Genomic DNA, 16,947 nt, shown 5'->3' on the forward strand with positions numbered 1-16,947 from the left:
TATTACGAACAGTGACCGAGAGGGGGCGTTGTGCCGGGCGCGGTTCCCGGACGCTGGGCTGTCAATCACGCATCAGGCAGTGCGACTGCTGGTGAGACCTGTGACGTCATAGAATCCCAGACAGTGACATCACAGAAGGAGGCCATTCGGCCCATCGTGTCCCTGCCGGCCGGCATAGAGCTCTCCAGCCTAATAAGAATTAGGAACAGGAGTAGGCCATCTAGCCCCTCGAGCCTGTTCCGCCATTCAATAAGATCATGGCTGATCTGGGCGTGGACTCAGCTCCACTTACCCGACCTCTCCCCGTAACCCTTAATTCCCTCATTGGTTAAAAATCTATCTATCTTTGACTTGAAAACATTCAATGAGCTAGCCTCAACTGCTTCCTTGGGCAGAGAATTCCACAGATTCACAACCCTCTGGGAGAAGAAATTCTTTCTCAACTCGGTTTTAAATTGGCTAATCCGTATTTTGAAGCTGTGCCCCCTAGTTCTAGACTCCCCCACCAATGGAAACAACCTCTCTGCCTCTATCTTGTTTATCCCTTTCATGATTTTAAATGTTTCTATAAGATCACCCCTCATCCTTCTGAACTCCAAGGAATAAAGACCCAGTCTACTCAATCTATCATCATAAGGTAACCCCCTCATTTCTGGAATCAGCCGAGTGAATCGTCTCTGTACCCCTTCCAAAGCTAGTATATCCTTCCTTAAGTAAGGTGACCAAAACGGCACGCAGTACTCCAGGTGCGGCCTCACCGATACCTTATACAGTTGCAGCAAGACCTCCCTGCTTTTGTACTCCATCCCTTTCGCAATGAAGGCCAACATTCCATTTGCCTTCCTGATTACCTGCTGCACCTGCAAACTAACCTTTTGGGATTCATTCACAAGGACTCTAAAAGAGTTTCATTCAGAAGGACCCCCAGGTCCCTCTGCACCACAGCATGTTGTAATTTCTCCCCATTCAAATAATATTCCCTTTTACTGTTTTTTTTCCCAAGATGGATGACCTCACACTTTCCGACATTGTATTCCATCTGCCAAACCTTAGCCCATTCGCTTAACCTATCCAAATCTCCTTGCAGCCTCTCTGAGTCCTCTACACAACCCGCTTTCCCACTAATCTTAGTGTCATCTGCAAATTTTGTTGCACTACACTCTGTCCCCTCCTCTAGGTCATCTATGTATATTGTAAACAGTTGTGGTCCCAGCACTGATCCCTGTGGCACACCACTAACCACTGATTTCCAACCGGAAAAGGACCCATTTATCCCGACTCTCTGCTTTCTGTTCGCCAGCCAATTCTCTATCCATGCTAATACATTTCCTCTGACTCCGCGTACCTTTATCTTCTGCAGTAACCTTTTGTGTGGCACCTTATCGAATGCCTTTTGGAAATCTAAATACACCACATCCATCGGTCCACCTCTATCCACCATGCTCCTTATATCCTCAAAGAATTCCAGTAAGTTAGTTAAACATGATTTCCCTTTCATGAATCCATGCTGCGTCTGCTTGATTGCACTATTCCTATCCAGATGTCCCGCTATTTCTTCCTTAATAATAGTTTCAAGCATTTTCCCCACTACAGATGTTAAACTAACCGGCCTATAGTTACCTGCCTTTTGCCTGCCCCCTTTTTTAAACAGAGGCGTTACATTAGCTGCTCTCCAATCCGCTGGTACCTCCCCAGAGTCCAGAGAATTTTGATAGATTATAACAAATGCATCTGCTATAATTTCCGCCATCTCTTTTAATACCCTGGGATGCATTTCATCAGGACCAGGGGACTTGTCTACCTTCAATCGCATTAGTCGTCCAGCACTACCTCCCTAGTGATAGTGATCATCTCAAGGTCCTCCCTTTCCACATTCCTATGACCAGCAATTTTTGGCATGGTTTTTGTGTCTTCCACTGTGGATATCTGAACGGAATATATGGAATTAAGGACAGTAAAATAAACTGGATATATGAAAATGTATAAGCCATGGCAGAATAGCTGGGAGAATATCTTCTGTCTGATAAGTCTTGCCGGCCGGTAAAATAAAGACTGCTTTGTTCAAAGCACAAGAGGTATTCGACTCAGTAATTTTACTGAACCAAATTGAGAGAAAAGAATCTACATTTACACCACTGTGAAGACGGAAGCAAAATAATTGTTTAAGGTCTCAGCCATTTCCACATTTCCCATTATTAAATCCCCCTTTTCATCTTCTAAGGGACCAACATTTACTTTAGTCACTCTTTTCCATTTTATATATCTGTAAAAGCTTTTACTATCTGTTTTTATGTTTTGCGCAAATTTACCTTCGTAATCTATCTTCCCTTTCTTTATTGCTTTTTTAGTCATTCTTTGCTGTTGCTTAAAATTTTCCCAATCCTTTAGATTCCCACTAACCTTGGGCACCTTATACGCATTGGTCTTTGATTTGATACTTTCCTTTATTTCCTTGGTTACCCACGGCTGGTTATCTCTTCTCTTGCCGCCCTTCTTTTTCACTGGAATATATTTTTGTTGCGCATTATGAAAAGTCCTCCACTGTTCCTCAATTGTGCCACCGTTTAGTCCTTGTTTCCAGTCTACTTTAGCCAACTCTGCCCTCATCCCACTGTAGTCCCCTTTGTTTAAGCATAGTACTCTCGTTTCTGACACAACTTTCTCATCCTCAATCTGTATTACAAATTCAACCATTTTGTGATCACTCATTCCGAGAGGATCTTTTACGAGGAGATCGTTTATTTTTCCTGTCTCGTTACACAGGACCAGATCCAAAATGGCTTGCTCCCTTGTAGGCTCTGTTACATACTGTTCTAAGAAACAATCCCGAATGCATTCTATGAATTCCTCCTCCAGGCTACCCCCTGCGATTTGATTTGACCAATCGATATGTAGGTTAAAATCTCCCATAACTACTGCTGTTCCTTTTTCACATGCCTCCATTATTCCCTTGATTATTGCCCGCCCCACCATGAAGTTATTATTTGGGGGCCTATAAACTACGCCGACCAGTGACTTTTTCCCCTTACTATCTCTAATCTCCACCCACAATGATTCAACATTTTGTTCATTGGAGCCAATATCATCCCTCACAACTGCCCTGATATCATCCCTTATTAACAGAGCTACCCCACCTCCCTTCCCTTCCTGCCTATCTTTCCGAATCGTCAGATACCCCTGTACGTTTAATTCCCAGTCCTGGCCACCTTGCAACCATGTCTCTGTAATGGCCACCAAATCATACCCATTTGTAATGATTTGTGCCGTCAATTCATTTACTTTATTTCTAATGCTGCGTGCATTTAGGTAGAGTGTTTTTAAACCATGATTTTTAGTTTTTACCCCTCCTGCAGCCCTTTTATAGTCAGTGGTCCTTTTTGTTTCTTGCCTTTGGTTTCTCTGCCCTCCACTTTTACTCATCTCTTTTCTGTCTTTTGATTTTGTCTCCTTTTTGTTTCCCTCTGTCTACCTGTATTGGTTCCCATCCCCCTGCCATATTAGTTTAACTCCTCACCAACAGCACGAGCAAACACTCCCCCTAGGACATTGGTTCCGTTCCTGCCCAAGTGCAGACCGTCCGGTTTGTAATGGTCCCACCTCCCCCAGAACCTGTTCCAATGCCCCACGAATTTGAATCCCTCAAGCCACGTATTCATCTGTGCTATCCTGCGATTCCTACTCTGACTAGCACGTGGCACTGGTAGCAATCCCGAGATTACTACTTTTGAGGTCCTACTTTTTAATTTAACTCCTAGCTCCTTAAATTCGTCTCGTAGGACCTTATCCCTTTTTTTACCTATGTCGTTGGTACCAATATGCACCACGACAACTGGCTGTTCTCCCTCCCTTTTCAGAATGTCCTGCACTCGCTCGGAGACATCCTTGACCCTTGCACCAGGGAGGCAACATACCATCCTGGACTCTCGATTGCGGCCGCAGAAACGCCTATCTATTCCCCTTATGATTGAATCCCCTATCACTTTCGCTCTCCCACTCTTTTTTATGCCCTCCTGTACAACAGAGCCAGCCACGGTGCCATGAACTTGGCTGCTGTTGCTCTCCCCTAATGAGTCATCTCTCTCAACAGCACTCAAAACAGTGTATCTGTTTTGCAGGGGGATGACCACAGGGGATCCCTGCACTACCTTCTTTGTACTACTCTTCCTGCTGGTCTTCCATTCCCTAGCTGGCTGTGAATCCTTCTCATGCGGTAAGACCAACTCACTACAGGTGCCACTTATGTCATTCTCAGCATCGTGGATGCTCCAGAGTGAATCCACCCTCAGCTCCAATTCTGCAACGCGGTCCATCAGGAGATGGAGGCGGATACACTTCTTACACATGTAGTTGTAAGGGACACCGGAAGCGTCCCTGAGTTCCCACATGGCACAGGAGGAGCATATCACGTGACCGATCTCTCCTGCCATGCCTTAACCCTTAGATACCCTTAAATTGGTAATAACAATGCTACAGTTTACTTACTGATATAAAAATAAAAAGAAAAGCTACTCACCAATCACCAGCCAATCACTTACCCCATTGGCTGTGACGTCACCTTTTGATTCCTTTCTACTTCTTTTTTTCTTTCTCTCCTGCTGTAGCTGCACCGGTACGCCTTTTATAGGCCGCTCCGACACTGCTCCCACCTCACACCAACTGCCGCTGACTCTCGAGCTCCCGCTGGGCCTTTTATAGGCCGCTCCGACGCTGCTCCCACCTCTCACCAACTGCCGCTGACTCTCGAGCTCCCGCTGGGCCTTTTATAGGCCGCTCCGACACTGCTCCCACCTCTCACCAACTGCCACTGTACAGCTCTTGGCTTACATTGATATAAGACTTACATTTATATAGCGCCTCTCACGGCCACCGGACGTCTCAAAGCTCTTTACAGGGAATGAAGTTCTGTTGGAGCGTAGTCACTGTCGTAATGTGGGAAACGCGGCAGCCAATCTGCGCACAGCAAGCTCCCACAAACAGCGACGTGGTTGAGGGATAAATATTGGCCAGGTCACGGGAGATTACTCACCTGATCTACATCGAATTAGTGCCATGGGATCTTTTACGTCCACTAGAGAGAGAGAGAGCAGACGAGTTGAATGTCTCATCCGAAAGACGGCTCCTCCGACAGTGCAGCACTCCCTCAGCACTGTACTGCACTGTCAGCCTACAGTTTCTGTGCTCAAGTCCCTGGAGTGGGACTTGAATCCACAACCTTCTGACTCCGAGATGTGAGTGCTACCCACTGAGCCACAGCTGACCCCTCTGCTAAGGGACATAGGTCCTTACTATCCACTCTATCCAAGCCCTCATAATTTTATACACCTCAATTAGGTCTCTCCTCTAATCCTTCAACCAATTTCTTTAATTCTATGCCCCCCACCCCCACCCCCCGAGTTATTGACCATTCTGCTAAGGGACATAGGTCCTTTCTATCCACTCTATCTCGGCCCCTCAAGTACAATCTCCTCTTCGAGGCCACCTGCAGCCACTCCCAGTGCATCATTCGTCCCTCCGTGATTACAGTCCGGCGGAAGTACATAATGTCCATCTTTTGTATACTTATCTAACTGCCTTGTAGCTGATTGCATTTATTCATTAAAGTTTTAACTTTAAAATGTAACCTCGCCCTAACGGAAAATTAGTTTACCCGGAATTACCAAATGCCCGAGCGAGCCGGATAAACAAGATTTCTTGCAATTTTAAATGCTATGAGGGTTTCTGCCTCTACCGCCCTTTCAGGCAGTGAGTTCCAGACTCTCACCATCCTGTGGGTGAAAAAACTTCTCCTCAAATCCCATTCAAACCTTTGACCAATTACTTTAAATCTATTCCCCCCTGTTATTGACCCCTCGACTAAGGGAAGTAGGTCCTTCCCATCCACTCTTATCTAGGTCCCTCATAATTTTATACACCTCAAATGAGGTCTCCCCTCTACCTCCTCCGTTCCAAAGAAAACAACCCCAGCCTATCCAATCTGTCCTCATAGATAACATTTTCCGCTCCAGGCAACATCTTCGTAAATCTTTGTACTCTCTCTGGTGCAATCACATCTTTCCTGTAATGTGGTGACCAGAACTGCACACAGTACTCTAGCTGTGGCCTAACTAGAACCCAGCCAGAGTCAGCAGTTTCAGCAAGAAGGAAAAAATGTTGTCGATGATGTAATGGGTTTGGATTTCAGCACGGGGATAGCGATAGTGTGTGGACAGGCATTTACAGGTGTGGGGACACCAGAGAGGAATGTGTGTACCAAAGAAACTAGAATTGACTGTTCTGAATTTCTAGTCTGTCCTTACAGTGATGACTTTTGTAAACTCTTTTTTACAGGGGATTAGAAGGGGAGGATTTGCAGATGGGAAACTCGAACCAAACATCACCAAGATCTGACACTCACTCGATCCACCGCAACATGAATATCATCGGCCTTTGACTGTGGACAAAGAAATGTTTTTCTGTCCTGTCCGTGGGAACAGATTTCACCAAGTGAGAGTGTTCCAGTGCACTGACTGTGGAAAGAGCTTTAACCAGTTACACAGCCTGAAAAAACATTGCACAGCGGAGAGAAACCGTACACGTGTTGTGTGTGTGGACAAGGCTTCAACTGATCATCCAACCTGGAGAGACACAAGGACACCCGCACCACGGAGAAACAGTGGGAATGTGGGGACTGTGGGAAGGTATTCAGATCCCCGTCTGAGTTGGAAATGCACCATCGCAGTCACACCGGAGAGAGGCCGTTCGCTTGCTGTGTGTGTGGAAAGGGATTCACTATTTCATCCAACCTCTTTGAACACCAGCGAGTTCACAGTGGGGAGAGACCGTTCATCTGTTCCTTGTGTGGGAAGGGATTCACTTGTTCATCTCACCTCACTGATCACAAGCAAGTTCACACCAGAGAGACACCGTTTGTCTGCTCCATGTGTGGGAAAGGATTCATGAAATCATCTCACCATCTGAGACACCTGCGTTTTCACTCTGACGAGAGACCATTCACCTGGTCCGTGTGTGGGAAGGGATTCACTTGTTCATCCAACCTCACTACACACCAAGTTGTTCAAAGCAATAAGAGACCGTTTAAATGTTCTGACTGTGAGAAGAGCTTTAAAAGCAGAAGTGATCTGATGAAACACCAACGCACTCACACTGGGGAGAGGCCGTTCACCTGCTCCGTGTATGGGAAGGAATTCACTTGTTCATCCAGCCTGCTGACACACCAGCGAGTTCACAAGTGATTGCAGGGTTGGATTCTGCTGTGAATCACATCGGGACTGAACCGTGTTCATTCTGACAATTGGGCTGTGTTTTTGCTGTAACTGGGCTGGAATTTAATTTTCTGGATATCTGACAAATCAGCTTTGGTTCAAACACACAGTGTATCGATTCCTTGATTTCTCCAATATAAGGGGAGACTAATTGTTCTCCTTTTACCGACTGTTCCTTTTTTGGAACTTTTCTCCTTCATTTAACAAAGATCTGTCCTTATGTAGCACTTCACATGACCTCAGGATGTCCCAAAGTGCTTTACAGCCAATGAAGTACAACAACATCAAAGTACATTTGAAATGCATTCACTGTTGCAATGTAGGAAATGCGGCAGACAATTTGCACACAGCAAGCTGCCACGAACAGCAATGTGATACTGGCCAGATAATCTGTTTTAGTGATGTTGGTTAAGGGCTGATGGGGCCTCGGTTCAGCGATTCATCCAAAAGATGGCAACACTGACAGGGCAGCAATCCCTCAGTACTGCATTGGAATGTCAGCCTAGATTTTGTGCTCAAGTCTCCACAGGTGGACTTGAACCCACAACCTTCTGACTCAGACAAAACTGCTACCGCTGAGCCACGACTGACACCCGATCATTACTCGATTATTTTAGTTCTCATACCTTTGGTTATTCTCATGGACAAACCCCAGCTCCCCATACCTTCGAGTGCCTCTCCTAGCCTTGGTATCCAGAGAAGGTATTGGTAACATGTCCATGTACCTGCCCTGGGAGTGTTTGATGGGACAGCTTTACTCTGTGTGTAACCCGTGCTGTACCTGACTGCAGAGTGCTTTAGGCAGATACTAGGTGCTCAGAATACCCCATTCCCCAGCACTGACATCCATCACCTCAATGAGAACATCATTTAACCCAAAGATAGAAGCCCATCAGTTGCTCCCCTGGACACAGATGCGGAGAGACAGTGAGTGTCCCGAACATTGTTGTACAGTGTACTCAATAGTTCACCCCTGGGTCTGAGCCTTTTGGTGATGATTTGAATTTGATGCCCTCGAGTTACAAATAGTTTTTCCTCATTAACCTGATCAAATTTTGAACAATTACCCTTTGTTCTAATGAAAAGAGCCCCAGTTTCTCCAATCTCCCCTGATAACTAAAGCCTCTCTTCCCTGGTATCGTCTCAGTGAATCTCTCTGCACCCTCTCCATGGCCTCGACATCCTTCCTGGTGTAAGATCCCCAAAACCTGACACAATATTCAAACTGCAGCCTAACCAATGATTAGTATAGGTTTACATGACCTCTGCCCTTTTGTACTCCACACCCCTATTTATATAACCTTGGACCCCATGTGCCTTACAACCACATGATCAACTTGTCCTCCTACTTTTATAGATTTCTGTAACTGAACCCCTTGTAGGTTTTAGACATATTAACATAACATGGCTAAAACACATTGACATAAACTGGCTGATATAATGTGCATCATGGGAAAAATAAGTTTAGTCTGAGTTAGAAACTCAAACAATCGATTCACTGCAGACAGGTCGCCATGGCAACACTGATAAGACATTCCATTCACTGAGCCCACTGTTGGAATCTGTAATCTGATTAGGGAAAGAACAGGGTTTGTCTGTTAGTAACCACAATATAAACTTAAACCAGAGTGAGTAACACAATAGATTAGATTATAATATGTGATGTTTAGATCTAAAATTGTGAAACTATAAGAAATAACAACTAATAGCAGGCAGGGGAGTTTAGGGATAATGAGAAAATTACTGAAGAAAAGTAACTGCTGTCTTTTCCTCACTTCCTGCTCAAACCCAGCAGAGAAGACAAAGAAGAGTCCGGTGCCAGAGGTGGATCAGTGCAGGGTATAAAAGTGAGGGGAGACTGATGTAAGGGGGCAGTCGGGATGGGAGACACCGGAGATCAAGCTCAGGGCGCCCGAGGTTCCATCCAGCGGGCTGACCTGGTGTCAGTTACTGTGGACACGCGGGACTTGCAAGTTTACTCTGATTGAAGGGTCATTATCAGTTACGGTGGAGGAGAGAGAATCTGCTCATCTTACATTTCTTAATAAGGTATTAAAGTTGCTGACACTCGACTCTCGAACCTGCTCATTAATTAAACATAGTATTAGCTAAAATCAAACCAAACATCACATCAAGATCTGACGTAGTCAGTCGATTCCTCAGGACATGAATATCATCGACCTTTGAATGTGCAAGGAGAAATGTTTGTTTGTTCTGTCTGGGAAAAGATTTCAAACATCAGTGTGACTGGAAAAGCACCGAGACACACACACCCGAGTGAGAGTGTTCTAGTGCATTTGTAAGATTCCAAATCTCTGGGCTTAAATTTGACAGTGAGATGATTCTTTCAAAACAATTGGAACAGTTTATTAAACACACACACACATGCACATTATCAATAGTCATCAATTATGTTATATCAGAGCTACAATGAGTTTATAATAACAAACGATATATAGTACTTCCCTTTGGCTGGCTGGTTATTCAATACATAATCATTAATAAACACTTTTATTCTTACAAACTCCCCACCTTGAGGTGGAAATATCCTTGTTGACCCCTCATATGGTTTATCTCCTCAGGGGTCACATATCATAGACATTGAGAGGGAGAGAGAGAAAGGCGGATGGCCTGACTTGGTCCCCACCTCGTAAGGTGTAGGCCATGTAGGAGATTTACTATAGTCCATTAACATCTCCAGCGGAGTCTCTCCCCTTTTCGTATCTTCAGTGCACCGTCGCTTCTCGAAGCACATTGACGATTGATGATGTTTGTGAGTCATGCTGCAGCTCCCGCTTCTCCATCTTCCCTCGGCTTCGGTCATGGTCAGTATCGTCCTGACAATGGTGAGGATCTGTGGGAAACAAGATCAGTGCAGTATTTACTCTTTGGCAGTTTTTAACTGATTAATGTGAAACCACTTCTTGTACTTAACACCGTTTTCCCCCGGTAACTGAATCAAATAAACCGCGGGGTTCAATCGGTCTATAATCTTATGCGGTCCCCACCACCTGGGCTCAAAGGCAGCTCCTTTTTCCTATAACTTGGAATCATTACCGAGTCTCCAATCTCGTATTCAAAGGGACGTACTTTCTTGTCAAGGTACCTTTTAATTTGTCTTCTTGACTGACCCAATTTGGTGGCCACAAATCGATTGATCGGTGTGATCTACCACTTGTTCCAGCCACTTGGAACTACATGTTTTCATTGTCAGGGGACTCATCCCTGTTAGTGTTAGCTGGCCTGGTGTTCTCATGAGCCTCCCCGTCATGGCCTGATATGGGGAGACCCCTGTTGTTCTATGAGGTATGGACCTCATTGCCATTAAGCACACTGGTAGCATGTTAGCCCATTGAGTGGGGTGGTCCATGCACAATTTTTTTAACATTAACTTGAGGGTCCTGTTCCCTCTTTCGACCCCTCCGGACGACTGGGGGGTGGTGAGCAATATGTAATTTGTGGTTTATCCCCAACATTTCCTACAGGTGGGTAAAAATTTTACTGGTAAAGTGTGAACCTTGATCGCTGTCCACTTGTACTGGTACTGCCCACCTACAAAACACATGATTCAATAGTGTTTTGGCTGCGGTGAGCAGCAGGGGAATGCTTTGACCATTTAGTGAATTGATACACCACCACTAGGGCATGCTGAAAATTTCCTTGCGCCTGTGGAAGTGGCCCAATGAAGTCTATCTGGAGGTGAGTCCATGGCCCTTGAGGTGGGGGTGCGCTTTGAAGCAAGGCTCAGTTAGTGCATGCGGAAGGATTGGTTGCAGGCACGGTAGGCATCGTGCCATGTATTGGTTGATTGTTTCCCTCATGGAAGGCCACCAAGCTGTGGCTGCTACCTTGTAGAAGGTTACCAGGGCCAAATAGTGCCCTGCTGTGGGGTGGGAGTGGGAGGGAAAGCAGTTTGGTGTGGGAACACACACCACCGGGCAGGCGTTTGGCTTTCTTTTGAACATCAGCAACTGCTCATGAGTCAGGGGCAGTAGCTAGTATGGTATTGGGAGCCCAGGCTGTTGTTTGAGGAAGGGGTCTGCCTTCCTCGTGCCAGGCGCTTACAACAGCATATGACCAGTATTGCTGCTGCAGGGATTTTAAATCTAGGTGATCTGTTGGAGGGCGCCTTGCTAACACCATTACAGGGCTCAACAACTATACCCTCTATCTCTGCATCAAGCGCAGCATCCTTGGCTGCTCTGGAATTTCCCTCACTATGTGGACCTCCCTTCCTATGGGTTGCTACCTTTCCTATGAAGCAGGGCTGGGAACGCTGTTTAAGGTATGACCAGAGCAGGCGTAACCAGAGCCCATTGACCAGGGCCTTACCATCTATCGTACAATAGTCATTTTTGTGGTATAGGGGCAGGGAGAGCATGGTGTTTATAGCATAGACACTATCAGACCAAATATTCACGGGCCTATCTGAGGTCTCCTTTACAGCAGTTAGAAGTGTGTCGATATTGTGAAGAATGTCTGTTGCATCTTCACTGGATGGTTCTTTTTGGCAATACCACAGCATACCCGGTATGAGGGGATCCTTCAATGTGATATGAGGACCCATCGATGCAGACATCTGGGGCACCCTTTATGGGCTCTTTCTGCACAGGATGGGTCTCAAAGTTAATCAGGAGTAACGGACATTCATGCGGGTCCCCCTCATAGATCAGAAATTGTGGCAGGAAGGTGGTGGGTATCAGTGTCTCTTTCCATAAATTCCAATATCCATTTGCTGAGGCGCTGCGAGGAAACTAGTGAATCTCCAGGTTTCATCAGTATCAGAGGTGTGTGTCCACTGTGCAGGATTGTAGTCTGTAACCCAGTACTAAAGGTAAAGTGATGTACCGACCAAAAGACGGCCAGTAGGTGGCGCTCGCCTGTGATATACGTCTTTTCTGCCCCCTGCAGGATTCGAGATGCATATGCAATGGACTGTAGTCGATTAGCTCGCATTGGACACAGAACTACAGTGAGGCTTTGCTCTGTGGCCCCGACCTCCAAATGGAAGGGCTGCGTGGGATCAGGAGGGATCAGACATGCGGCCTGTATCACTGCAGTTTTTAATTTAGCCATGGACTGGGTGTGGGCATCAGTCTATGCTGGGCTATGTCATCACCCTGCAGTTTTATTAAATCATACAGGGGCTTTACACACTCTGCAAAGCCTAGGATAAAGTTCCTTTGATACCCATCAAACCCAAGAATGATCGTAGGGCTGTTTTGGAAGTGGGTAATGGCAGTCGCTGTATTATCTCCACCTTGTGAGAGTCGGGGGATGATCCCTCTGGAGAAATGGATACTCCTAGAAAGGTGACCCGTTCTTTTACTAATTGAGCCTTACGGGGATTCACCTTTAGTCCCGCCTGAGCCAACAATGTCAAAAGTTCATGCAAAAGGGACAGATGCCACTCCATGCTGTTGGTTTCCAGCAGTAGGTCGTCTATATACTGCAGCAAGCAGGTAGGGTGGGAGAAATTGCAGCCATTCTTTTGTGGAATATCGTGGGGGCATTGTGGAACCCCTGAGGCAAGCATGTCCAGGTGTCTATCTGGTCCTCAAATGTGAGCGCAAATTTGTAGTGGTTTTCCCCTTTAACAGAGATACTCCAGAATCCATTGGCAATGTCGAGGGTCGAGAAGTACTTAGAACCAGCAGGAATTTGAGATAATATGGTAAGAGTTTCTCTTACTACCGGTGAGCAGGCTGGTGTTATAGAATTTAACTTTCTGTAATCAATAGTCAGTCACCAGCTGCTATCAGGCTTTTTAACCGACCATGTGGATGAATTTGTCATGAAAGTGCCTGTCCCAAGAACACCCTGCTTGACTAGGGATTTTATGGTGTCTCGGATGTAAGGGTGACTCTCCCTTGTGATGGGGTACTGTTGAGTGAATGAGTGGGGGGGGGGGGATCCCTCAATAGATTCCTCGCCTGCCATTTTCCACAGTCATGCTTGCACGTGGCAAACACCGCTAGGTGTTCCTGAATTAGTTTCGACACAGCTTCATTTTCGCTCCCTGGAGTGTCATACTCAGATGGCTTTTTAATAGCAAAAACTGAGTGAGCATCTGAAATTTCCATTACTCCTGTCTTATCTCTCAATCCCATCCAAACACAGTCCTGATTATAATCTATCACCGTGCCATACTGATCCAACACATCAGTCCCTAAAATTCCCCTTCCGTCGGGGATGGTCATCAGCATAGGTGCTGGGACCTTACAGGTGAGACCTCCCAACTGAAGTTCAGTGGCCTTCCCTGTATACACGGTGGTTGTATCACCATTAAACCCTTTAAGGGTCATATAACTTTTGCCCGTGACCGCATGGTGTTCAGGGTATGGGATGTGGATGATGGTAAAGTCTGAGCCAGTATCGATAAGCATAATCTGCTGTCTGCCCCCTTTAAAGACAACAATGACTACTGGTCTTCCACTATCATCACGCCAGAACCCCACTTCCGACCAATGTTTGGGGACCAAACCCTGTTATAGAGTCGATCCTGGAATGGATCTCTCTAATGAGTGCATCGGCAATTGCGTGCAGCGGTAAATGATTTTGCATCCTCCCCGTGGCAATTTGGGTTTGTATAAAAGTTATCAATTGATCCAATCGTTGATCTGTCCTAGAGGGCTTGGATTCATTACTCAGGAGGTATCTATGTGTTGCATCATGGTTCGGTGCTGGCCTGGGTTTGCTGCAGTCTTTTGCTAGATGGCCTACCTTTTTACAATTAAAGCACTGTCCCTTAAAGGGGTGGTTTCGAGATCCCTCAACCATTGACACTGGTTTATTTGCAGTGGGTGGTGACTTCACCTTTAACTGGTCTTTTACCATCTCCCAGGCTCTTTGAGCGCTGGTCTCTATATCTGTCCACTGATTGGTGGGCCTCATGGCTATTCGCAGGGTGGTTTTAACTAAAGGGTGGAGTTGGGTCAGGAACATAGATTTAAATTGTTCCTGATTCTTTCCTGCTGTAGCATTTGCGGGTGCCTGGTTCTGCGTGCATTGATAGATATCGTACAGGCGATTACTGAAGGCTCTAGGGGTCCTCTTCTGGGTGCTGCTTGGTCTGATTAAGCAGAGCCACTAAGTTCCAGTTTCAGATCCCTAAATGGTTCAGGATCTCGGTCATGAGTGCATCGGCCGCTGCGACAGGCTGGAGGACTGCTTCTGGCAGATTATCTTTTCGGGAAGTGGAACAGGCCAAGAAGAGGACTCGTGTTAAGTCTCTCTCTTCCAACTCGGGGTGACCCCTCCTGAAATTTGCCCACCTCCTATTAACTTCCAGTGGGTCATCCCCATCATTAATGGGCCCCAACTCGTGGCTACATGCCATGGCGTCAGCACCGGATATAAGCCATGAGTCGGTATGGTTACTGGTGATGCGACCGTGCGTATTACGTCGTAAAGAAGTGATTACTATGGCTACAGTTGGCTCTTGTGTCTCCAAGGTATCCCATCCGGCACCACCCTCCTGGGAATTATACTGACTTCCTTCCTCTTCCCGATCTGTCTCCCCTTGTCCCCTTCTGCTGTCTGTTATCTCTCCCCGTGTTACTGCGGATACCAGGGCCTGCTGCTCCCCCAACTTACTTTTTAGCCTCGCTATTTCTAGTTGGCACTGGGAGTAATCTGCCTCCCTATGTGGCTTCTTAATGACTTCCCTTAATGTGCCCCTACCATCTTCTATCTCTTGCTGGAGCCTCAAGTTTTCCAATTTATATTTTTTTAAATTCTAATTTGTTTTCATTTGTTTCAACAGCTGCGGTGGCATTTAAGTTTGAAAGGTTTTATTGCTGTAGCAGTGAAGCTGCCTGTTGGGCCCCTCTTTCTAATTGCTTAATACTGTGGTTTGATTAGCCCATTTCTTGTCTTAAATGCTGTATTTTTCCCTCTTTTAACTGCTTCACAAGTTGGAGGCCTTCTTCCTTTTGTTGTTTTATACCTTCCATCTCTCTTTTATTTGAATCTCTTTTACTTGCAATTCTTTCAAATCTTGTATCACTTTAGCATCTTGCCTCATTAATTCCTCATCTCTTCTGGCACAATAAAATGCGCTGAATGTCACGAGACTGTTTGCCCGTTTTGGCCGTATCTCTCCCTTATCTACCCTCTCCTGGATAAGTTTCACCATCTACCCAAATGACGCACGTCTAACCTCATGCCGTGCCTGTGCCTTTAACTCTTCTACATCTTGTATCGGGAGCTTTTTGGACAACTTTTCCTGATAAATTGCTCAACATTACTTTTTATTGTTGGCTTTCTGTCCATGACCGATCCCTTTATCCTGTGTCTTTTGAATATAACTCCTGGTGGGTCCCCACTTAAACAGCTCCAACCCACCCCATTTAAACAGTTACAACTATCGAGACGACCGCTCTACTTTTTAAAGAGACAATTTCTCCTGATCCGTTTAATCATTTCAATTATACTCGCAACACAGATTAGAATCACAACTCCCGAGATTTCCAATTGTTCAAAAGAATCATCAAAAAGCTGTCTCGTCAGATGCCCACATTCTCCATCAATTGTAAGATTCCTAAATCTCTGGGCTTAAATTTGACAGTGAGACGATTCTTTCAAAACAATTGGAACAGTTTATTAAAAACACACACACATGTACATTATTATGAGTCATCAATTATGTTATAACAGAGCTACAATAACAAACGATATACATTACTTCCCTTTGGTTTGAACTCACGGCTTGCTGTTGCAGCTGGTCTTAAAAGGGATGTCTCGTGCTGTGTGTCCAAGAGAGAGAGAAAAAAGTCTTTGCCTGAGTTCTTTATACTTCTCAAAGCCATTGTTCCTCAAAAAACCTCCGGATTGGACCTTGGTTCCAGGGCAGTTCCTTATTGGCTCCCCTCACACATGTGGCTGTCTATACTAGCTCAGCCATCTCTTTATTAGGTTAATTGCTTTTCCATTAACACAATACACACAAGCCATGTGGCAACCTGTGGGGGCTTTCATAGAAACATAGAAAATAGGTGCAGGAGCAGGCCATTCGGCCCTTCGAGCCTGCACCACCATTCAATAAGATCATGGCTGATCATGCAACTTCAGTACTTCAGTTCTGCCTTCTCTCCGTAACCCCTGATCCCTTTAGCCATAAGGGCCACATCTAACTCCCTTTGACTATATCCAATGAACTGGACTCAACAACTTTCTGTGGTAGAGAATTCCACAGGTTCACAATTCTCTGGGTGAAAACATTTCTCCTCATCTCGGTCCTAGATGGCTTACCCCTTATCCTGAGACTGTGATCCCTGGTTCTGGACTTCCCCATCATCAGGAACATTCTTCCTGCATCTAACCTGTCCAATCCCGTCAGAATTTTATATGATTCTATGCGATCCCCTCTCATTCTTCTAAATTCCAGTGAATATAAGCCTGGTCGATCCAGTCTTTCTTCATATGTCAGTCCTGCCATCCCGGGAATCAGTCTGGTGAACCTTCGCTGCACTCCTTTCAATATCAAAAATGTCCTTCCTCAGATTAGGAGACCAAAATTGCACACAATACTCAAGGTGTGGTCTCACCAAGGCCCTGTACAATGGCAGCAAGACCTCCCTGCTCCTACACTCAAATCCCCTCGCTATGAAGGCCAACGTGCCATTTGCTTTCTTTACTGCCTGCTGTACCTGCATGCCTACTATCAATGACTGATGTACCATGA

The 16,947-nt window shown here is 45.7% G+C and overlaps 2 protein-coding genes across 3 annotated transcripts in view; one reads left to right on the forward strand and one right to left on the reverse strand.

The window, feature by feature from the left end:
* The window catches only part of LOC139241199 (zinc finger protein 665-like), a 131,832-nt gene extending 122,498 nt beyond the window's left edge, over window positions 1–9,334 (forward strand). Inside the window, exon 3 of the mRNA XM_070869856.1 lies at window positions 6,641–9,334. Within this exon, the coding sequence (XP_070725957.1) occupies window positions 6,641–7,232 (592 nt within the window). The 3' untranslated portion in view covers window positions 7,233–9,334. The remainder of the gene's footprint in view (window positions 1–6,640) is intronic.
* A 270-nt stretch (window positions 9,335–9,604) lies between these two features.
* Window positions 9,605–16,947, reverse strand: part of LOC139241202 (zinc finger protein 436-like) — a 30,884-nt gene continuing 23,541 nt past the window's right edge. Inside the window, exon 2 of one of the 2 annotated variants that reach the window (XM_070869867.1) lies at window positions 9,605–16,009. The gene's annotated coding sequence lies outside the window, so the exon portion shown is untranslated. The remainder of the gene's footprint in view (window positions 16,010–16,947) is intronic. The other variant, XM_070869868.1, reaches the window with a different exon arrangement.

The sequence above is a fragment of the Pristiophorus japonicus genome, assembly GCF_044704955.1.
Source record: "Pristiophorus japonicus isolate sPriJap1 chromosome 24 unlocalized genomic scaffold, sPriJap1.hap1 SUPER_24_unloc_1, whole genome shotgun sequence".
Lineage (NCBI taxonomy): Eukaryota > Metazoa > Chordata > Chondrichthyes > Pristiophoridae > Pristiophorus > Pristiophorus japonicus.